Source organism: Saccopteryx leptura, chromosome 4, assembly GCF_036850995.1.
Source record: "Saccopteryx leptura isolate mSacLep1 chromosome 4, mSacLep1_pri_phased_curated, whole genome shotgun sequence".
Lineage (NCBI taxonomy): Eukaryota > Metazoa > Chordata > Mammalia > Chiroptera > Emballonuridae > Saccopteryx > Saccopteryx leptura.
In genome coordinates, this window is record NC_089506.1 from 71,985,757 (window position 1) to 72,009,721 (window position 23,965).

The window sequence follows — 23,965 nt, forward strand, 5'->3', positions numbered from 1 at the left end:
AGTAATCAGAATTTAAAGCATGTAAGTTGCCCTAATTTTATTTTTAAGATCATTGGTGGAAGAAATAAATTAGAGCAGTAAAAAATGCATTAGATCAATTCCCATGAAATTTAGCTCCTTTTGAATCTACGTAAGTTCACTGCTCTAGAGTCACTGATTTTAGATTTAAATTTAGGAGGTACTAAATCCCATTTATCTTAGCCCTTTAAAAAATGCTATTCAAATAGTAAAAGAAAATATAATATAAGATAAAGAGCTTGAGAAATTATATTTAATAGTATAATTATAATCATTGTATAAACAAAAAGTTATAAATATGACCTATGTTTTGTTTTAATTCAGTGAAGAAGTATTCTCTTGGTTCATTAAAAAAACATACCCTCTTATCCTAAGGACATTTCAAAGGCCCTGTGAAATTTCACTGGATAAATATTCAGACCTGAGTTTTTAACTTTATAAGCTGAACACTTAATGCTACACTGCTGTTGCCTAATTAGCATTTTCTAACTGAAGTTACCTTCTTACTGAAAAACAGTTCTAGAATTGCTTTACATATTGTCAAAAAATCAACATCAAAAAGCAAAAATACAAAAGAATCAAAGGTAGACAATGAAGTGGACCTGCTGTATTGTCTTCACTGAGATCTTATTTTTAAATTTCACAGTAATAATGGAAACATGCAATGTACATCTCAAAAAATGATTTGAGATTATTAGACAGTTTAATAGGAACACATGGGAAGACTTTCAGGTCTCTGAATTTGTTTCCTGGTATCAATTAAAAAGTGTCAGAGATTCAAAGTGGAAAAGCAGTCTGTCTTTTTTCCTGATTTGGAGACAGGTTAATTAGAACATTTTTAAAAATCTGTAATAGTTTTGAAGTATATAAATTACAAATTCCTTAGCTAAAACAAGACTAAAGAACTACCCAAAGGTATTTCTAACCTAAGGTAACACAAAGTTTCAAAATTATCTTTCATCAGAAATTGCTTTGTTGTTTTGTTTTGTTTTGTATTCTACTGAAGTGAGAAGCTGGGGAGAGGCAGGCAGACAGACTCCCACATTTGCCCAACTGGAATCCACCTGGCATGTCCACCAGGGGGCAATGCTCTGCCCATCAAGGGCGTTGCTCTGTTGCAACCGGAGCTATTCTAGTGCCTGAGGCCGAGGCCATGGAGCCATCCTTAGTGTCCAGGCCAACATTGCTCCAATGGAGCTTTGGCTGCAGGAGGGGAAGAAGAAATAGAGAGAATGGAGAGCAGGAAGGGTGGAAAAGCAGAAGGGCGCTTCTCCTGTGTGCCCTGACCAGGAATCAAGCCTGGGACTTCTACATGCGGGGCCGACGCTCTACCGCTGAGCCAACTGACCAGGGCCAGAAGTTATAGTTCTTAATGGGAAACTTTGCTATGGGTGAATATAAATCAAATCTATATCTATAATAAATATGTCAAATATAAGTGTATATATGACATATATATTCATATACAAAGAAAGAAAAAGAGAAAGGGTCCTTATATATTAGTTCTTAATACATAAATTAGAGGAAGGCTAAGCACAAACACTTTGTGGACATAGATACTGTTCAGTTTCTATCTTGAAAGTGTATTTCAAAGACAAGTAATGGTCATAAATATTTAAAGGCAAACATAAACATACACTTGTATTGACAAATAGAAGTAGAAAAGCTTTACAAAGGCTTCTACAAGTGTACACACAAGACATACGTATGCTTTGCACAAAACAGGTCACAATTCAATTGCTTTCATTTTCCTTAAACTTCATTTTGGAAATTTTGGGGTGCTAGGTCTTACCTATTATCCCGTCTCAGCTGGTTAGGAGATGAAACAGGAGAACTAGGTTTTGGAGGTATTGGAGGGTGAATACTTGGTTCCCTTTAAAACAGAAAACAGAGAAAACAGTAGTTCATTTCACCAAAGAAACATGGTCTATTTTAGCATCTATTAATTGAATGCCTTTATTGCATACATGAAAATATTTTATGCGTCTTACAACCCCTCATATATGAGGTAACTGAAAGGTCAAAATCTACAGAGCACTAAACTTAAAAGAAGTCATATCTTATTTTGCTGTGGTTTAAAACATGTTTTCTTTAAACAGATTAATATTTTGCTAGGCTATCTAGCTCAAGTCGTGGCATTTTGGGTCAGCAGTGCATGAGCATAGTAAATGGTTCTTGGGCATTAATATATAAGCTTCTTTAGGAATTATGTCAACTATCAGGCTGCTGCAGAAATGGCAAGAAAGGTTTTCAATTCCACAGACCTAGAGGTAAAGTTGATTGGAAGCTCTTTAGAAATCTGACTTAAATATTGTCAGTAAAGGCCAGTTTGATGCTAGAAAGTACAGACACACACACACACACAATCAGCCTAAACTTTGCAACAAAGTGCCATAGTAGCCTCTAAGCTGGCATGACTGGAGTCAGACAATTGTGAGTGTATCTTGGATGGAGTCAGACTCTTACTCAAGGCACGTTCCTCCCCTCACCACCACAACCACCGCAGTTGTTCTGTAGTACCCTCCGGCTAACTCCCATGCCTAGTAAAAGTAGCCTTGTGATCTGGACTCCATGCACCTCTCTGGCTCCTGCAGAATACTAGGTGAGCACGTGGGCTCTAGACCCAGGCTGCCCGAGGTGTCGTCTGTGTGATGATGAGTTAACCTGACTCAGTTTCTTCACCTGTAATAACCCTTCTTATAGGACTTCTGGGGTGCTGTCAGGACTGAATGATCATGCTTTTATATAACAAACATTTACTGGGAGCTTTCTATGTATAAGGCGTTCTACAGAGTGGGCGATGTCCCTGTTCTCAAAAGGCTTTCAAAACACAAATAAACATATGACAAATGGAGAGAAGTGCTATGAAGAAAAACAAGACAGAGTAAAGGGGCATAGAGTGATGGGGTAGGGATAATAGTTTATAATGAATGTCCCGTGAAGGCCTCTCTGTGAGGTAACATTTGAGCCAAGACCTAAGGAAGTGATAACATGAGCCATGAGAACCACCACAGAAGATGATAGAAACGTGGGTATCACCAGCTTAGAGACAGTGTTTAATAGTTGAAGCCTGACAAGATCACCAAGGGTGTCAGTGTAAGTAGAAATGAAAAAAAGGCCAAGTATTGAACCCTCGGCACTGAAACATTTTTAGATGTCTTAAACATGAAAAGAACACATCAAAAGGGTATGAAGAGAAATGGCCAAGGAGAAAAGAAAGATGAGGGTGTAGTATCAAGGAGTAATAGTGATTCACCAAGTAACTGACCATGTCAAATGCTACTCAGAGATCAAATCAAGCAAGGACAGGGCAGTTACCATGGTTTTGGACATAGGAGGGACATTGGTGACACTGATAAGAGCAGTTTCGATTCAGCGGTGATGGAAACACCTTATAGGAGTGATGGGCCGTGAAACAGCAGAGAATGGAGCATGCTGGGTTCCTGACTCTTGTGCTGATAGTGGCACTGAAGCCAGGAGAAGGGCATGCAATGTGTTAGAACGCTGCCTGGCTCACTGCAAGTGCTCAGGAAATGCCTAGTGCCGTGGTTGCTGTTTTTACCCCTTGTGCATCCAATACAGTACCTGTGCCGCTACTTGCATTTCCTACCCCCTTCCCCACCACACCATATCCTGGCTTATCCAATCAGATAGGAATATATTTCTGTTGCCATCATCCTCTCTTTTCAAAAAATATCCTTGTTTGGGGGATAATTCAAAAGCACTCACATGATAATGTCTTTATTGTACCTGGGCAGATTAGCTGATTATATGTTTTTCTCCCAGGAGTAAAGGAAAAGGGTAAGAAGATGGTCGATCCTGGGTAGTAATGGATTTGTACAGGGCGCTGGATATCCAAGAACAGGCAGGACAGGGGTAACAAGATGAAGAGGAGGATTAAAAAAGAATGATGCCAAACTGCTTCTGCCAGAGACCCATCGACGGAAAGCTGAGTTTCTTCTAATTTGGAATGGTTAGGCCTCGAAGAGGCAGGTAAATACTGATCGGGTATGTCTGGGAGGCAGAGACGGGTAGAGAAGTAGATCTGAGTACCCAGTGCGAAGATGGTTTGGAACATACCCAGGAAAGGGTGTGTGGTTGTCAAGACCAAGAAAAGCAGAGGAGAGTATTTATTTCCGAGGGTAATGCATTTACACCCCACTTGGCAGGGCCAGGCAATGCCACATTGGCTTCATTTCACCTCAAAGGAGTTTTTATTTGCATCTCTGCAATGACAGCCACAGATGACAGAACCCAAGCCCTCCAGGGAAATGAGAGAAATCATTCACGCCATGCCAGGGCTCCATGTGATGCCAAGAAGGGATGTTAAAATGCAAGAGCAAAGCAGGAAGTTGTGGCTGGGAATACTTTGCAGAAATGGAAACAAGAGACATTCATGTGGAATGATTTTGTTTGAATACTACTTTGAGATGCAATGCTTAAGCTTGGATACATTGACCCCGGCTCTCCCCTCTGTCTCTCCCTCCATCCCACAAGGCCTGTGCCATCACATTAGTGGCTACAGTTGTAAAGAGCAACTTTCAGAGATAAAATGGTAGCACTCACAAGGAACATGAAGACTTGCAGATAGTAGTTCAAGGGCCGGAGCTAATAGATATAATACTGTGAAGCTGTTCCTATTCATGTTCATGTGCTACTGTTACGATCATTTCTTTTCATTATGCTGTTTTTGAAGACCATGCTTAGCTCTGTGAGTTCTGCTCAAAACCGACTTTGTAAAGAATATTTCTATTATCACCGCACAGGTCTATGTTGAAACAAGAATAATTGACTCTAATATTTAATTGTGAGTTTCATTTTCACTTTCCATTGTGCTTAGCTTTTGTATCCCACACCTTTTATTTTTTATTCCAATAATGGCTAAGGATATGGAACTTATATTTACTGAGTTCCAGCAACATGCCAGTTTGCCAGGCTCTCACGTATGTTATTTTAACCTGTAGGATGTATATCGTTATTGTTTATGATTATGATTATTATTATTATTCACTAGGTTTCAAAAAAGTTGAGTAATTTACCCTGAGTTACATGGCTAGTCAGTGGCAGCCAGTTTCCATCTAGTCTTTCTGGTGTCAAATCCCATGCTTTTTCCCTCTGTGTCATACTGTATCTAACCAATACTCTTCCAGGTATTTCCAGTGACAATCTAATAACAACAGGTTGTCTTGCATTATTTCCCTGACCAAGCAGGGGAGCCATTAGCCCAACAAGTACTTATTCTACAATTGCCCCAGTTATCCTGTTAGGACCTTCAGCAGTGTGTGAGGCAAAACTGATGATTCAGAAAGAGGTGTGATCCATACTGTCAAAGAGCTTATATTATAGAATGCAAGGCACATGTGCAAAAGAATGATTGCCGCTGCTGTATCATTCTCTAGCAGCCAATGGCCATTTCAATAAGTCATAACAGAGCAATGGAGCCCACCGTGACAGAATTCCAGAGACTCAGGTTTTAGACTAGCTCTGCACTGACTTTCAGTTTGGACCTGGAAAGAGCATTGATTCTCTCAGAACCTCTGCTTATTTATACACAAAATGAAAAGGTTGTTCCAGATCTGTGGCTTCAAATCACTACGTGACTATGGGTAGGCAATGTCATCATGAGGAATCCTCAGTTCCACAGAGGCCCAGGAACTTGTGATAGACTAGGGACTCTGCCCATCCATGTACTGCACTTTCCAAATGCATCTAGATGCTGTTGTGGTTAATAAAATCTTCTTTAGTATAACTTAGGTCAGATCTATAAGAACATAAACAAACCTATTAGTTGGTCAGTAGACACAACGAGACACAAATTTTTAAGTGTTGGTGATTCATAGAATCTTTTAGTTCTTAGATGTTTTCTCAAAGACAGAGTAAAAACAGTCCAACAATTATCAGGTGAAATTATAAATATTTTCTGAATTAAAAAGAATCTACTCAAACTGAAACATAGACCTTCATGTAAAACATACAAATAAAACTTTTAGAAGAAAAACATCTGCGACCAAGAGGTAGGCACAGAGTTTTTAGATACAGCAACAATAGCACAATTCACTTTTTAAAAAGCTTGAAAATTTTTACTTCATCAAATTAAAAAACTTTAGCTTTGCAAAAGACATTAAAAGGATGAGAGACAAGCTACACACTGGGGGGGAAATATTTGCCAATCACATATCTGACAAAGAACTTGTAAACAGAGCATATTTTTAAAAAATACTCTCAAAAGTAAACAATAAACAAGCCACCAATCAGGTAAATGACTTGAACAGGTAGCTCACCAAAGAAGCAGTATATGTGACAAGTCAGCATGAAAAGATGCTCAACATCATCAGTCTCTAGGGCAGGGGTCCCCAAACTATGGCCCGCGGGCCACATGTGGCCCCCTGAGGCCATTTATCCGGCCCCCGCCGCACTTCCGGAAGGGGTACCTCTTTCATTGGTGGTCAGTGAGAGGAGCACATTGACCATCTCATTAGCCAAAAGCAGGTCCATAGTTCCCATTGAAATACTGGTCAGTTTGTTGATTTAAATTTACTTGTTCTTTATTTTAAATATTGTATTTGTTCCTGTTTTTTGTTTTTTTTTGTTTTTTTTTTTTTTACTTTAAAATAAGATATGTGCAGTATGCATAGAGATTTGTTCATAGTTTTTTTTATAGTCCGGCCCTCCAACGGTCTGAGGGACAGTGAACTGGCCCCCTGTGTAAAAAGTTTGGGGACCCCTGCTCTAGGGAAATGCAAATTTAAACCATGATGAGATACACCACACACCTAGTTGAATGGCTAACATGTGTTTTTTAAACTGACAATATTAAGTGATAGTGAGAGTGAAAAACCTTGGACTCTCACACATTGCTGGTGGGAATGCGACATGGTACAAACACTTTAAAAGTGTTTGCCAGTTTCTCATTACCTTAAACAGATACTCACTATCCGACCTAGCAACTCCACTTGTAGGCATTTATTCAAGAGAAATAAATACATATATTTATATGAAATGTGGACATTTAAAGCATCTTTGGAAACAAAATAAATGTCTTTAACTGGTGAATGAATAAATGGGCTTTGTATTTCTGTACAATGGTGCACTGCTCAGCAATGAAAAGGAATGATCTATTAATATATGCCACAGCATGGATGCATCACATGTGTTATGCTAAGTGAGAGAAGCCAGATTCAAGGTTGATGCTTTATCCACTGCGCCACCACAGGTCAGGCCTGAGAAGCCAGATTCAAAAGGCTCTATATATGTGTGATTCCACTTTTTGACACTCTGGACATATCTGAGAGGGAGAGGAGAGATGAGAAGAAGAAGTAGCTCCTGTTTGCCAGGTACGAGGACAGTCCTAAGTAAAATGTTGGTTCTTGCACCTGCCACCTGGTATTCCCACTGTCCTCCCCCAGGCTCATGTCACAGTATGCTCCTGTCAACCACTCTGCACCACACCCAGGCTCCCTGCCTCCCAGAGTCCACTCGCTCCAATGCCATCTCCTGTCCACAAAATCGAAACCACTGTTCCCTCAATGTGCTCCACTTCTGCCCAGTTTTGGTAGGAATGAAACCTGATTTATGTTATTGATACTAAGATTTGAATGATCATAGACAGCCCTTTAGCCTGTCAGATTTTAGGCTATTAACTGAGATGAGACTTACGGTCTCTAGTTAATAGACCTTCAGGCAATACTACTAAACAGTAAGATACTTTTTTTTTCATCAAAAAGTTTGGTTTTTATGTCTGGAGGACGGTAAGTTATAGCTTGGAGAATGGTGGTTTGGGCAGAGAGGTTGCCCCAAGGTATCCTGATACTCACAACCTATTCTTTGACCCTCCTTCTGAGCCTGAAGGCTTCCTGCTTTGTCATACTTCAAGGGGCTCCCCGCCAATGGTAGTGGCAGCAGGGGCTCCATGGAAGGAAGGGGCTGTGGGAATCTGGATTGAGGGGAAATGCAGGTTTTTTCCTTTGCTATTGTTGTTTGAATGTATGAGTTACTTAAAACTAGTGTTAGGAGGTCAGAGACTGTCTATGTTGACCCACAGGACTGAGGAAAAAGCAGCTGATGGCTAAAGGTTCAGACCTTCATTTTCACATTGTGAATACACTTCCTTCTTGTTGTTTTGGGGGGTTTTATTTTTTGTACTTTTCTGAAGTAAGAAGCAGGGAGGCAGAGAGACAGACTCCCGCATGTGCCCAACTGGATCCACCCAGCATGCCCACTAGGGGGTGATGCTCTGCCTATCTAGGGCTTTGCTCCCTTGCAACCAGAGCCATTCTAGTGCCTGAGGCAGAGGCCATGGAGCCATCCTCAGCACCTGGACCAACTTGCTCCAATGGAGCCTTGGCTGCAGAAGGGGAAGAAAGAGATAGAGAGGAAGGAGAGGGGGAGGGTGGAGAAGCAGATGGGGGCTCCTCTTGTGTGCTCTGACCGAATTGAACCCAGGACTTCCACATGCTGGGCCAACACTCTACCACTGAGCCAACCGGCCAGGGCCCCTTCTAGTTTTATTTTAACAGCACTTTTTAAAAATAATAAACCTTAACTCAGGATAATGTTTTATTTATTTTGGATATTTTAAATGGGCATTCTAGGCATTCAGATAAGATTTTAAAATCGCTGTACTTAGACATTTTACTGAGTACATTAGAATCTTAATTTTTTACAGAACTGATTCTATGTAGTTAATATAAAGAACATTTTTGTTGAGATAAAAAGAATATTGTTTTGATTTAGCATGACAGCAAGCTTTGTAGAGGGTTTGGTACCAATAGAGTTAAAAACACTGCAGCATAATTAGAAAGGTTACATTTTTCCATTTATAGTTACAGAAAAATATAACTGTAGTGCAAGGTTGCCATAGCAACTCACTTCTCAATCAGGACTTTTGTTTTTACAATCTACCCATCATCTACAGGAAAGAGAAAACCACTGAAGGAGAAGAGCTTGAAACAAATATAGATGAGAAATTATAAAAGAATACAGCAAGCAAGCATTTAACGATATGGTAATTTTCCTAGGCATGTTTCTACGATTTTAATTTTATCAGATATGACATATTTTGTTCTGTCTTCGAAAATGATTCTAGAAAAAAAAAATTGTTGTTGTTACTAGTGGTGGTAGCTTCATTGTTAATCTTGAATCATTAAAATGGGTAACAATCCTAAACATTCATGCTGCCTGTTAAGCAACTACATTAATTTGGCTTCCGTGAGTTTCTTAAGTGAGCTTCACATGGCTTTTAACTATTGAATCTCTTACTCATATAAGTGCATAGTCTGAATTGAATCTACTAGAAACGAAATGACTGTCTTGAATAGTAGGTTCTGAAATCAGATGCAATTTCAACATCAACTTCTAATAAATCAGAAATCTTGTTTTCATATTTCATTGTGATGCAATGGAACATTTTTCACGAATAGCACCTATTATCCACTCTGTTGGTTCAAGCCTGGTAAATGTTATCACTCCGGGAGGACTTAAAGATGAGAAGAGGTTTAAGAACTTAAAATTTAAGACATATACTAATGATCGGTGACAAGTTGTTTTGTGTCTGGCTTGCTAAATCTTCACATGAAAGAAGTAGGAAGGGAAGAACTTTCACTGGTCCTGACCTTCTAATAACTGCTGATGATCAGATTTGTATTTTCTTTTATATGTGTTTCACAATATCTAGCATATAACCAGTGCTCAAATTACATAAGAGCAAAAAGGATTAGCTCTTCAAACAGAAATGGTATTCTGAAAAGGTACTGAAGTTTATCACAAATTATACATGAGTATGCACCCATCATTTCTTAGATTAAATTACATTTTCCATAGGACCTCAGATTTGGAATTACTGTATTTCCTGCTACCACTAGACATAACTGATAAAGGATGACTGCAGAGAAAGCATCTTGGGTAGAAATCCCATAGCTCTACACACACAAATAAACACATGCATGCACACGTGCACACACACAGCATGACCTCTGACGTTGGAGCCTTCACTCCTTCTCTCCTTTCTTCTTTGAATGTCTCTATCTTCACCTCACCTCTGCACCTGGTTTACTCTTATCCATTATTTAAGTTTTACCTCAGGGATCTTCACTTTTGACCCTGATGTAGCTCAAACACATCCTCCAGTGCTGCCCTCTCCATGTGTCCACAGATTCTGTGGCTGTCTCAACCCCTGTGTTTATTATACCCCCAAGGAACTGCTCAGTGGAGGAAATCCTTCATGTTTAGTGCTTCTGGATCAAACTGACTCCCTAATAGACTTTAAGTTTCTTGAAATAGCAACTGGATCTTACACACATCTCTATAGCCCTGGATTCTAGCAAAGTGCTTCCTTAGCACATAGAGCTCAACAAGTATTTTTGGGAAGAGGGACAGAAACAGATACAGGGGGAGAGAGAAGGACAGAGCTATGTTTAAACGGTCATTGTAACTTAAGCACATAGAATAAAGCCTAACTACAAAGAGACAAATCTGATTATGGGTTGAAGGAAATTCCTTATCTTGTAAATAATAAGAAATATTGAAATTAATTAATCAACATATACTTATTAACAAATTACTATGAACAAATTTATTGGTGATTCAAAGGATTAAAACATGACGCTATCTAGTCTATGAGTATACCCCACTATAAAAAGTGAGTAATGGGCCCTGGCCGGTTGGCTCAGTGCTAGAGCGTTGGCCTGGCGTGCGGAAGTCCCAGGTTCGATTCCCGGCCAGGTCACACAGGAGAGGCGCCCATCTGCTTCTCCACCCCTCCCCCTCTCCTTCCTCTCTCTCTCTTCCCCTCCCGCAGCCAAGGCTCCATTGGAGCAAAAGATGGCCTGGGTGCTGGGGATGGCTCCTTGGCCTCTGCCCCAGGCGCTAGAGTGGCTCTGGTCATGACAGAGTGATGCCCCGGATGGGCAGAACATCGCCCCCTGGTGGGCATGCCAGGTGGATCCCAGTCAGGCGCATGCGGGAGTCTGTCTGACTGCCTCCTCGTTTCCAACTTCAGAAAAATACAAAAAAAAAAAAAAGTGAGTAATGTTTGAAGGTCATGTACAATGAAAGGCCAAGTGAGGATGGCAGACAACAAACTTTCTGAGTTCAGATGACAGTGACAACTCTCGGGCTGAGAAAGCTGGATCGAGGAAGTAAGAGCCATACTAGACTTTGGAGAATGGGCTCGTTTTGGGTGGTAGAATGCATCTACTTACCCTGCCTCCACCCTCCCCACCTCTCGTTACACGTCTCCTTTACCATGTAATTACACCAGTTAAGGTCTTATTCACGGTTCAACTTTCATTCTCTTCTAGTTTAATATTTTCTCCATAGGTAACTTCACTCTGAAGATACTACATTTAAAATTTAAGAGCTCATTCCCTAATCAGGATCTCTACCCCACCTCTTATCTGAGCATTTTCCCCATTTCTCGCTGCTTGAAAATTACCTCCACAAATATATATCCTTCCAGTAGCCCAAACTCGACCTGCTCAAATCAACACACATTCAGTTTTACATGCTCCTATTGCTTCTTACACTGATTGGTGACATCACTATGTTTAAAACCACCCTGGGATTGGAAACCTAGTATTATATCATTTCTCCCCTTCCTCCCTCCCCACCCCCAACTCTTTCACGACCTTTTCTCTCAATTCTCTTCTTAGAAGCTCTCCATACCACATCAGAGCTCCCAGAAAATCCAGAAAATGTTGATGCTTTTCTCATGATCCCACAGTTGACCTTGTGTTATGGTTACTTGCGCAATCATATTACCCAAATTTGGAGCTATAAAAGACCCCAGCCTGCTCTTACCATTTGGAGTCCTCTGACCCAGGAACTACCCACCATGTTGCTGAGTGGCATCACCTGGCCAAGAAACTCTGGTCTCGGATGCCCCTCGCCCTCAGGACCTTCCTTGTCCTCTCCTTCTGGGTGTCTTTGGAAAGACTCATGCTGTTGGCGACTTACTCCCCATGAAAACCTTTCAGCACCATCTAAATGAAGCCTGTAGTGTGCTACTGCCACCAGGAGGACATAGCTTTTTCCTTGGTCAGCACATCCCTCAAACTCTACAATGAGTGAATAAGGGTAGCAAGGGAGACAGGAGTCAATAACAGTTCTGATGTTTTAAGTGTGTGTGACTGGTTCTTTATATTATTATGACATAAAAAATAACTTTATTTATTTATTTTTTTTGTATTTTTCTGAAGCTGGAAACGGGGAGAGACAGTCAGACAGACTCCCGCATGCGCCCGACTGGGATCCACCCGGCACGTCCACCAGGGGCGACGCTCTGCCCACCAGGGGGCAATGCTCTGCCCCTCTGGGGCGTTGCTCTGCCGCGACCAGAGCCACTCTAGCGCCTGGGGCAGAGGCCAAGGAGCCATCCCCAGGTCCGGGCCATCTTTGCTCCAATGGAGCCTTGGCTGCGGGAGGGGAAGAGAGAGACAGAGAGGAAGGAGGGGGAGGGGTGGGGAAGCAAATGGGCGCTTCTCCTATGTGCCCTGGCCGGGAATCGAACCCGGGGTCCCCTGCACACCAGGCCAACGCTCTACCGCTGAGCCAACCGGCCAGGGCCAAAATAACTTTATTTTTATTTTTTTTTATTTTTATTTTATTTTTTTTTCTGAAGCTGGAAACAGGGAGAGACAGTCAGACAGACTCCCGCATGTGCCCGACCGGGATCCACCCGGCATGCCCACCAGGGGCGATGCTCTGCCCACCAGGGGGCGATGCTCTGCCCCTCCGGGGCATCGCTCTGCCGTGACCAGAGCCACTCTAGCGCCTGGGGCAGAGGCCAAGGAGCCATCCCCAGCGCCCGGGCCATCTTTGCTCCAATGGAGCCTTGGCTGCGGGAGGGGAAGAGAGAGACAGAGAGGAAGGAGGGGGTGGGGGTGGAGAAGCAAATAGGCGCTTCTCCTATGTGCCCTGGCCGGGAATCGAACCCAGGTCCCCCGCACGCCAGGCCGACGCTCTACCGCTGAGCCAACTGGCCAGGGCCAATATCTTTATTTTTAAAGGCAGCATAGAGTGCCTAAGAGTGAGTTTAACATTATATTTAGTTATGAGAATAAGATTCTGTGAGGATAGCTTAGTACAGGATCCAGAGAGCTAAACTACCTGGCATAAGTCATTCGTAGGAAACGGAGGTGGGATTTGAGACGAAGAGAGGAGGAAGAAAGAGAGGAAAAGAGAGATAGAAGAATGGAGTGAGGGGCCGCTGAGCAAACTATAAACAGGATCACACCTGCGGAGAAATGTCAGCCAATGAGAAATGACCAATAACAGGGTTGTCCAAAGAACTTACAAATAAGAATTTGTAATGTGACATTTTACATAGCTTTGTCTGGGCTTCTACAGTGTATTACTACCACTCCCATCATCCCACATCTTTATCAAAATCTTATGCAAATGATATTTGGACAAATCAAGGAAAATAACTTGTTATCACCTGTGCATGAGTTAGTGTGGAGCAGAGAGAACAGAACAAAGATAAGTCAGAACTGACATTTTGAAATCAGTTCAAAACATAGTTAAATCAAGTTTTCCTATGGGGTAAAAGATAGCATTCCAGGCAACAGAAACCTTATTTGTTAAGAGTCTACAAAAGGCCCTGGCCAGTGGCTCAGTGGATACAGTGTTGGCCCAGCATATGGACAATACGTGTTCGACTCCCAGTCAGGGCACAGAGAAGAAGTAACCATCTGCTTCTCTTTGCATCCATCTCCCCCTTCTCTTCCTCTTCCCCTCCCACAGCCACTGGCTCAACAGATTCCAGCATGGCCCCAGGCTCTGAGGATAGCTCCCTTGGAGCTTAACAGCCTCAGATGCTAAAAATAGCTCAGTACTCGAGCATCAGCCCAAGCCGGGGTTGCTGGGTGGATCCTGGTTGGAGCACATGCAGGGGTCTGCCTCACTATCTCCCCTCCTCTCTCCTAAAAAAAGAAAATAGAGTCTAAGGAAGATTGGAGTACAGTACAGTCTAATTAACTGGGAGAGAGAGCAAAGCAGAGTTATGAAGACCTAGGCTGGCAATCAATGCTAAGGATTTCTCTCTTTATTCTAAGAATAATAAAAAGTCATAATTTTTATTTAGGAGTTATGTTTCAATTATCTTTTTTATAAATATTACTCTGGCAACTGTATAAAGAAGAGATTAGGGAAGTGGGTGTCTGTCACGGTGAATGAAGGGAGAATACTTAGGTATAGGAGAGATGTGATAATAGAAATGAAAAGAGGTTTATAGATTAAAGATGCATTCGGGAAGTAAATTGACAGGCTTTACTGGTAGCTTAAGTATCTTTGGTTAAGAATAGAAAAGTGTAAAAAATAACTTCTGTTTTCAGTGGTGTTGACTGGCTGAAGGATAGTGTTGACTGACATGGAGAACTGGGTTCGTGTGGAGAACTATGAATTTCATTTTAAACATGTTGAGTTTGCAGAACTTTCCAGATACTCAAGTGAAGGTATCAAGGAGGCAGTTGGCTATCCAAAGGTAACTCAGGATAGGTATGGGATGGATATAGATGAGGGGGTCAAGAGCATACAGGTGGCAGGTGGCCGTCAAAGCCCTGGGCATGGCTGATACTGCAGAGGGCAGGGCACAGACTCAGCAGAGATGAAAAATTTTGAGCCTTTAGGAACCTCAACATTTCCTGGTTTGGCAGAGGAAGATGAGGTAGTAAAGAAAACTGAGAGAATGGCTAGAGAAATAAAAGAAAATCCAGGAGAGTGGGTATGGGGTGGTATTTTTCAAAAGACAATGAAAGAGATTTCATAAAGGTATGAATCACCACGGGTGCCTTGTGAAAGGGCAAGGAGTCGTAGGGACTGATATGTCAAACAGAATTTATCAGCACGATCATTAGTGATCTGGGCAGAGCTGTTTCCATGAACTCACTGTGGCAGCAGCCAGCAAGTGGAGATGGAAAGTATTGTCAATGCTTCTGAGAACATTGTGCGGTTTTGTTTTTTTGGTTTTTGGTTTTGTAAGATCAGCTTATCAATCTTTAGGAGACTATATTTTCAGATGAAAAGGATTTGAATATGGAAAAGGGAGAAAACTAGTGAAGCAGGAGATAGATCTGAGAGGTAGGAAGAGAGACAGATGAATGTAATAAAGAACCACCAAATTCTTGATTCAGTCTTGATTAAAATGAAAAGAAATGATAGGTTCTCAGGGCCTTTGATAGAAGATTTTAGAGAAAATAATTTTGTTGACATGGGTTGGTATTCGAATACTACGGTGACTATTTCCCTTCCCAGCAAGAGAAGGAAAGGAGGTCAGAGACCATTCCTGTCCCAAGGACCAAAGAGCTACCTACCTTAGAAATCAGCTGGAAGATGTTTCATTTAAGTTCCAAATTTTGCTTGCTAGGCCTTGTTAACATGAATTACAAGTTCTCTCTCTCTCTCTTTTTTTTTGCGAGAAAAGTTGGGGGATAGACAGGGAGAGACAGACAGGAAGGGAGAGAAATGAGAAGCATCAACTCCTAGTTGTGGCATCTTAGTTGCTCATTGATTGCTTTTTCATATGTGCCTTGACCAGGGGCTTCAGCTGAGCCAGTGAGCCCTTGTTCAAGTCAGCAACCTTGGGCTTCAAGCCAACGACCTTTGGGCTCAAGCCAGCAACCATGGGTCATGTCTATGACCTCACACTCAAACCAGCGACCCTGCACTCAAGCCAGTGACCTCAGGGTTTTGAACCTGAGTCCTCAGTATTCCAGGCTGATGCTCTATCCACTGCGCCACCTCCTGGTTAGGCACAACTACTCTCTTTAACCTTCTTTTGTTAAAAAGGGGCAACAGGCTTTCAAAGATATTCAAATCTTAACTCCAAACTTTTGATTGATCACACAGTTCTTAATTTTTTCACTGAAAAACTAATGTATAACATATATAAAGTAATACTTGTTTTAGAAAATTGCTTATTTCTTTGTTTATAATTTATGTTTATTTTAGAAAATTAAATTTATGTTTATTTTAGAAATTTAAATACCACTTAAATTCTAGTTGAATTCATCAGCTTATATTAATTGCATATACAGAATTACATTTGGCCTGACCTGTGGTGGTGCAGGGGATAAAGCGTGACTTGGAATGCTAAGGTTTCTGGTTCTAAACCTTGGGCTTGCCCAGTCAAGGCACATAAGAGAAGCAACTATTATGAGTTGATGCCTCCCGTTCCTTTCCCCACCTTTCTCTCTCTCTCCTCTCTAAAAATCAATATAGAAAATTATGCCTGTGGTAGATTTTAATTCAAACACAATGCTAACAGAAAATTTCAATCCAAACACAATTAAATTTGGTTGTACAATGCCACACAAGTCAAAAAAAGGACAATGGAGGGCTAGCTTGGTCCATGGTTTCAAAGGCCACAGAGAGGTCAAGGGTTACAAAGTTCAGTACAAATGCTCACTCCTGTAATTACTGGGAAGTCTTTTTAAAGGTGCAGCACAAACAGGTATATGTGGGGAAAATGACATCTCTAAGAAAGATTATGTGGTCAGATAGGAGGGGAGAATAAAGGGAGAAGGAGACCAGTCTATAAGTGACAGAGCAAAGAAAATAAGGTTAGCGTTGAGCTATTAGAGAGCATTAAAAATCATATTTTTATCTGTTTTTGACCTACTTTTATTTTCTTTGGGCTCCTGTAGACAGAGATCTTTTTTGAAGCTTTTGCTTCCTTTTATCATTTAATAATTGCTTCTATTTTTCAGCTTTTACTAAAAAGGCTATTTCTCAGCCCTGGGAATGCACTGACATTAAAGGTGAGAAACGGAAGCTGTACTTTGAGCTCTTCCAAAGAAAAGCACTTTAGAAATCAAAGGCATTGCTATATTGTTATTATTCTCTTCTTGCCCTGAAAGCTTGGCGTGACATTAGCTCTGATCCCCACAGAGAAGCCTTTCAGTTGAGCCATTATATTAATAATCTGGGCTCTATAAAAGGAATGGCTATCTAAATTGATCAGCCTAGTCCAATAATCTTCTCTTTTCCTTAGTTCTGGAGCTATGGATCTGAGCCAGGAACCTAAAATAGGAGCATTGTAACTCATTTTATCTTCCATGTAAATCACATCAGCCATGCATTCACTGTAAGGGCACGTAGCCAAGAACTGTCAGTTCAGTGCAGAGATCCGCAGGCTCAACGGGCACTGAAAACATGAGATGTTAACTCATGAATGATCCTTTCAAATTTCTGCAGAGTCACATGACTTGTTACTTATTATAATGATAATTACATTAATACTGAAATATTGAATAGAAGAAAAAAAAATAAGAACTTATTTTGGAAAATAGTAATATATATTTTTAAGTACCAGATAGTGTCTATTAAGGCAAAATTAGATGGATCTTATAATTTCAGGAAACAACAGCACTAGCAAAACTCCTAGTTAAAATTTTCCCCAATTAGGTAGTTCCATGAAAGGTATCACTCATAGAGAAATATCTAAACATAGCCGGAGGGGAAAGGTTTAAACCAGAAATAGAATTTGTACTTGGCAGTTCATATAATTGAAAGTCACCTACTAATGAGCAGGATTAAGAAAAAAACAATTTAACAGAAGGTGAATGCACTTCCAAGTTGCAATTGTTTAACATGTTGAATAACTTTATATATAAATATAATATATATAAATAATATACCACACACACACATATAGATGCAACAGGTGTGAAAAAAGCAACTTAAGCTTTTTGTGTCTATACATAGACTAAAGTTTATGTCCTTACAGATCCAACCTAAATTATAATGAAGGACATTTATTTCTAAATATTTATATTATTTGGAAATAAAAGAGACATTAAAAGCCTGCACAGCAGATAAAAATTTTAAGAAATGAATCAAACACATCATTTAATAACTCTCTTTTCTAACTGTGAATTGGGAATATTAGTGCCATTGAAACGTGGAAATATATACTTAGTAAAGATATCCTAGCAGTTGATGACATGAAAACAATTTTGGATATCCTAAAACAAAACCCAATAGGAGACCTATTTTTCTTCATCTGTTGGTGGTAACATAGATTATAGGGGCGTCCTACACCTGTGTCTGTCTCTGAAGGCCAGAGTGAGCACTGCCTGGTTTGTTCACTGGTATATCCCTGGCTCTCTGAAGGCCAGAGTGAGCACTGCCTGGTTTGTTCACTGGTATATCCCTGGAGACTGGAACTGTATCTGGCACAAAATAATCATTCATTAAATAGTTATTAAATTGTTGCTGGCATTCCTATATAGAAATTGTAGAACAAGGTGTCCCCAACAGGGCATCTCATTTTAGTTTAATTATTGCTCTCAAGAAACAAAAATAGAAAACACCCATCTATCGCTTATAGTTTACAGAGAACTTGCCATATATGCCCCTATACAGTCATCTGGGTTCACCACAGCCCAGACATGAAGCTGCTGTATGTCAGGAGCCCAGGTTGGAACCCCACCTGATGCTTGACTCTATTTTCTACTCTGTTCCTCCTATGGGTAAAACTGTGTCCCCCCCAAAACTCATATGTTGAAGCCCTAATGCACAGTGTCTTAGAATGTGACCTTATTTAGAAAGAGGCTCATTGCAGATGTAATTCGTTAACTTAGGAGTAGGTCATACTGGAGCGGAATGGCTCCCATATCTGATACGAGTAGTGGCCTTTCATGCACGCAAGGAGAACACCACATGACAATGAAGGCAGAGATGAGGATGATGATGGTTATACAAACTAGGAGTGCCAAGGATTGCCAGGAAACCACCAGACATCAGGGGAGAGCATGGAACAGCTTCTCCCTCATAGTCCTTAGAAAGAACCAACCCTGCTGACACTCTGACCGTGGACTTCTATCCTCTGGATCTATGAGATGATAATATTCATTAAGCCACCCAGTCTGTGGTACTTTGTTACAGCTGCCCTTAGCAAACAAATACAGCTACTTACTTCTTGCAGCCTGTCAGCCTTCCTACCAGGGGTACTTACACCCTGATCTCACCCCCAGAGTTCACACAATTGTCTTCAGTTTATTTCAAAGCATCCACAATTATACATTGTCAATATCTGACACATTCTCCCATCCAATTACATAGCAATTACACCTGCCACCTCTCCCTTACCTTCTGCTTGCTCCTGTGCTTGGAGTGACGCCATATCCTGGAGGGGGCGGTGGAAACCAGGACTGTCTAGTAAGAAATGACATCGGTTATCAGCATGGTGCTCGAAAAGCCTGATCCCACCCACCTGTCTTCAGGAAAAGCTGAAAATAATTAGACTAAAAAAGGCCACGAAATGACTTTTATACAAGGCCTCAGAAATAAAAGCTATTTCATCAACACAGTAGAAAGCAGCTGTCCTATATGCCAGGCTACCTGCTCCCCTAGGTAAACCCTTTCCCACTTTCTTTACTGCTAAATAAGTGTGGACATTTCTTTAAAAATAGGATGAAGGAAATATGGAAAAGAATAACATTTAAAAATCTAGATAGTAGGTCCATGAGTATTTATCATAAAAATTCTTTTCTCTCTATTTTCTGCATATCTGAAATAGTTTGTAATAAAAATAATAACAATCTTAGGCTCTATTCAAAATATGGCTTTAAAAAATATGATGAAAACTGACAAGAATATTGAAAACATAAATGAACACTACAGCGAAACTAACCTCAATTGTATATATCAATATATATGTGTGTGTGTATATATGTTTATATACAAATATATACATATCCAACTAGAAAGATGTTTTTACTTTTTTACGTTTATTACTAGGGGATAATTTTAGTTGGTAGAGATTTCTAAGGGCTCAGTCAAAAAGACTGAGATAGGAAGCACAAATGAAGCTGTTCAGAAAAGACTGACATAGCCTAGAGAAGAAAAGGCTTGGATTGGAAGACAGAAGATTTGGCTTTAAATTCCTGACATACGAGGCAGAGACAAGATGGCAGAGTAGGTGAACTCCTCCCACAAACACATCAAAATTACAACTAACTCATAGAACGATCATCACTGAGAAACACCTGAAGACGGGCTGACCAGCATTCCTGTAACTAAGGATATATAAAGAAGCCATGTCAGGAGAGGTAAGAGGCACAGAGACAAGGTCCAGCAGGGCCACACCCCCAATCAATAATGGGAGGGAGATTTTGGCATCAAAGTTCCCCGGTGGGGGAAAGGTGGGTATGAGCCCCACACCAGGCTCTTCCGCTTGGGGCACCTGTGCCAGAAAACAAAGATTCGATCTGAGAGAGAAAAAGGTCTGTGGGAGACTGAGACACTGGCCTTAAGGGGTGCACACAAACTCTCTAGCTCCAAGCTCCAGCACAGAGGCAGGAGCTCGAGAATCACCTGCATCATGCGGGGGAAGAATGAAATGGACTCACTTTAGAGCGAGGGCAGGAATTGGTGGGAACTCTCTCAAGGGACAGAAGTATTGGCAGGCTCCATTGTTCTTCTGTTGAACTCTCCTCCTTCCTAGCTGTCCCTGCACAGGTAGATGCAAGATCTGTCCCTCTCCATTAACCTGGCTATTAATATCGTTTCCCCAGTCCCAATAATTCCCTGTGACCTGTCCCTGCCCAACTGGCTCACCCAACCAGAGCCTCTTCTAGAGACGTCAGACCCTCTACACAAGCTGCAGCTGGCCTCTGCTCACACTGCAGTCTCTTCCAAACCCTCTGGCTCTGCACAAGTGGTGTCTGTCCTCAGCTTGCACCACGGCTCCTACCAAGCAGCCCAAGACCCACACCAATGGAAGCTGGCCTCTGCTCACTCTGCAGTCTCTTCCAAACCCTCTGGCTCTGTACAAGCGGCGTCTGTCCTCAGCTTGCACCACGGCTCCTACCAAGCAGCCCAAGACCCACACCAATGGAAGCTGGCCTCTGCCCACAGCAGAGCCTCGCCCAAGATGCTCCCCTGTGCACTTTGGTGGAAATGTAAAATGGTGCAGCCATTATAGAAGATTCCTCAAAAAACTAAGAATATAACTACCATATGACCCAGCAATCCCACTTTTGGGTATTTACTTGAAGAAAATTCAAAAAGATATATATACCCCTATATTCACTGCATCATTATTTATCATAGTGAATTTACAACATTATTTATAACATATGAAAGCAAGCTAGGAGTCCAGCAATAGATGAATGGATAAAGAACTTGTACATATATACAATGGAATATTACTCGGCCATATAAAGAATGAAATTTTGCCATTTGCAACAAAATAGGTGGACCTGGAGGGTATAATGCTGAGATAAATAAGACAGAGAGAGGCAAGTACCGAATGATTTCACTCATAAGTGGAATCTAAAAAAACAAAATAGACAAACAAGCAAAACCACACAAAAACAAAATCTAGATACAGAGAAAAACTGATGGCTGTCAGGTGGGAGGGAGGTGGGGAATATGAGCAAAAAGGGTGGAGGGGATTAAGAAAGTCAAACTGCCAGTTGTAACATTAATCACAGGGTGGTAAAGTGCAGCATGGGGAATATAGTAAATAATACTGTTCTAATTGTGTATGGTGTCAGAGGGTACTAAACTTATCATGGTGATCACTTTACAAGGTATATCAATGTCAAACCACTATTCTGTACACCCACAACTAATATACTACTGCATGTCAACTATAACAAATAAACAAATTCTGCTGCAAAAACAAGTTGAAGGTATGAAAAAGTCCCAGTGGAGGCTCCAGTACCACACATGCCTATTGGAGGCTGTCAGTATTCAGTCAGGGTCACTGAAGGGTCTGCAAGAGACAACCATTAGACATCTTCCTTCTTTCAAAGTTCTGTCCATTACTGTTTAAAATTCCCTTAAGGAGGTGTGTGTGTGTGTGTGTGTGTGTGTGTGTGTGTGTGTGTGTATCATGGGGTTAAAATTTAAAAAAGAAAAATGCAAGAGAGAAAAATGTTAAAAGAGAGAGAGAGATTTAGAACAGTGAGACTTTTCTTTTAGTATCCACTAGTCAGGAGCATTTTAAATACCATCATTATCAAGAGAAAATGAAGCCAACTGTCTGATAAGAAGACATGCTGCACAGTAGAAATGTATTCCATATTTTCAAGGTTTCTGACTTAGGCAGCAAAAGCAACTGAATAAAATACTTGATTTCCCACTGTGGACGAAAGATGGCTTTTAATATTGTAGCACGAGTACTTGTTTAGAGTGTGGGGGGGGGGGGGGGATCAAGAATATCTGGTCTTTACCGTGGAAAAAAGAGCAGGCCTGTCTTTTAGAGAAGGAATTCATGGTTAAATCAACTCCACTTGTCCTTAGCCACCTGAACTCAGGCCACGTTTTGTCCCCACTCAGTAGCACGTGGGAACTTGAAAAGTGTGTAGCATGTCATGAGAAGGACGCAGCGAACGCGGGCCAGGTGTGCAGCCAGCACTGGAAGCTGAACCTCCAGAAATCTCAGAACTGGTGGATCCCCCCCTCCTTCCTTGTATCTGTCAAGCCAGGGCCTTTGCAAAGTATATACATTGGTCTGGAAGCAAAGTCCCACCCCCAAGAGAAAAACTGTTCTCTAAGTATTTCTTGTGTCATTAAAAAGGAAGTACTTAAAACAAAAGAAAACTCTTGAAGCAGTATATTCCCTGGAGCACCATAAGACTGAACTGCAATGAGACGGGAGTGAATCAGAGCAGACTGCCTCAGTGTAAGTAGTAGATGCCACCCCCGGGAGCTGGTCACAGCCGTACCACAGAAGTGAGCGTGGCTGCTGCCTCCGCTGGCTTGAATTATGCCTGCGCTGTCAGAGGAAAGAGTCTTGCACTGGGTACAAGACTGAATTTACCGACATTAAATTTCCCCTCCTACCTTACAAATCTGTTTCTAACAAACAGAGGGGTGGGACAATGTGAAATTTGGGTCCAAGAGAAAGATGATCACATTTCCTGAGACTCTGCAGATGCACAAAGAATTCCAACTGCAGGATAATCAGAATCAGCCGTTTCTCTCAGGGAGGACTAGGGCAGCACGTGGAGGTCAGCTACTCCATCAACAAACACTGAGCACCTACCCTCCACCAGGCGCAATCCCAGGTGCAGGCAATGCAAGTAATAAATTGTTAAAAGCACTGAGGTTCACAAATGCTTGTTTTCCAGGAACATCATGATTGACTAGCACCGTGTTCTCTTCAACAGGCAAAAATCTCTTTCACCATCACATTCAGTCCTATGAAGAATATTCTGCCACCACAGGTCTAGCTACCTCTCTGTGCTTATAGATGAACGAAACTCAGCAGGGACGGAATGTGGGAGGAGAAGGTAGAGGAGGAGGCCTTTATCACACAAGCACAGATCACTGTCTCGAGATACGAGATAACGAGTCTCCGACCTAGGGCCACACAGGTCATTATTTCAGGGTAAGACATTCGCTATATAGCAGGACTCTATTACAATGAATACCTGAATAGCTGGGCTCTATCATCAAAAACATTACCTAGTTATTCAAGACATTAAGGGGACCAGAGAAAAGATTGCCTATTTGAAAAGGAGATTGGGGGGGGGGGGATAGACTGAGAACAGAAGTCACTAGGAGTTGGATCCCTAGGAGGGAGAGGAGAGGCCACGAGGAAGGCAGGGCGACTTCTGCAGCCACCTGGGGCTTTGGTAGGCGATGTGGTTCGGCAGTTAATAAAGAAGAAACCTTGACAGATGCTGGCAAGAGGCTGACACAACGAGCCCACCGTACCTCTTTTTCTTCACAGGAGTTGTAGCAGAGGTGGAAGTAGGGGTGCTGCTGGTATTTGTACCCAGAAAACTTCCTGGTTGCCTGTTGAATCACAAGAACAACAAATATTCACAATCCTGAAACTTCTTCATTCTATCCCACCTTGAAAGGTCTTTTAATCTAACACTCCCACCAGCTCTCCATCTACCGCAAAACATTTCACTTGAAGATAGAAGAACAAACAACAAAAAAGTTCTTCCTTGGTTTGCTCACTTTATAAATTGACAGGATCTCATCTAAG

The 23,965-nt window shown here is 41.4% G+C and overlaps 1 protein-coding gene across 11 annotated transcripts in view; it reads right to left on the reverse strand.

Annotated features, from left to right (window-relative positions):
- The window catches only part of SCEL (sciellin), a 119,107-nt gene that overhangs the window by 56,197 nt on the left and 38,945 nt on the right, over positions 1 to 23,965 (reverse strand). For all 11 annotated transcript variants that reach the window (XM_066380721.1, XM_066380725.1, XM_066380726.1 and 8 more), the window contains 3 exons: positions 23,686 to 23,766; positions 19,105 to 19,170; positions 1,811 to 1,891 (listed from right to left, as the gene is read on the reverse strand). In XM_066380721.1, the coding sequence (XP_066236818.1) occupies positions 1,811 to 1,891; positions 19,105 to 19,170; positions 23,686 to 23,766 (228 nt within the window). The remainder of the gene's footprint in view (positions 1 to 1,810; positions 1,892 to 19,104; positions 19,171 to 23,685; positions 23,767 to 23,965) is intronic.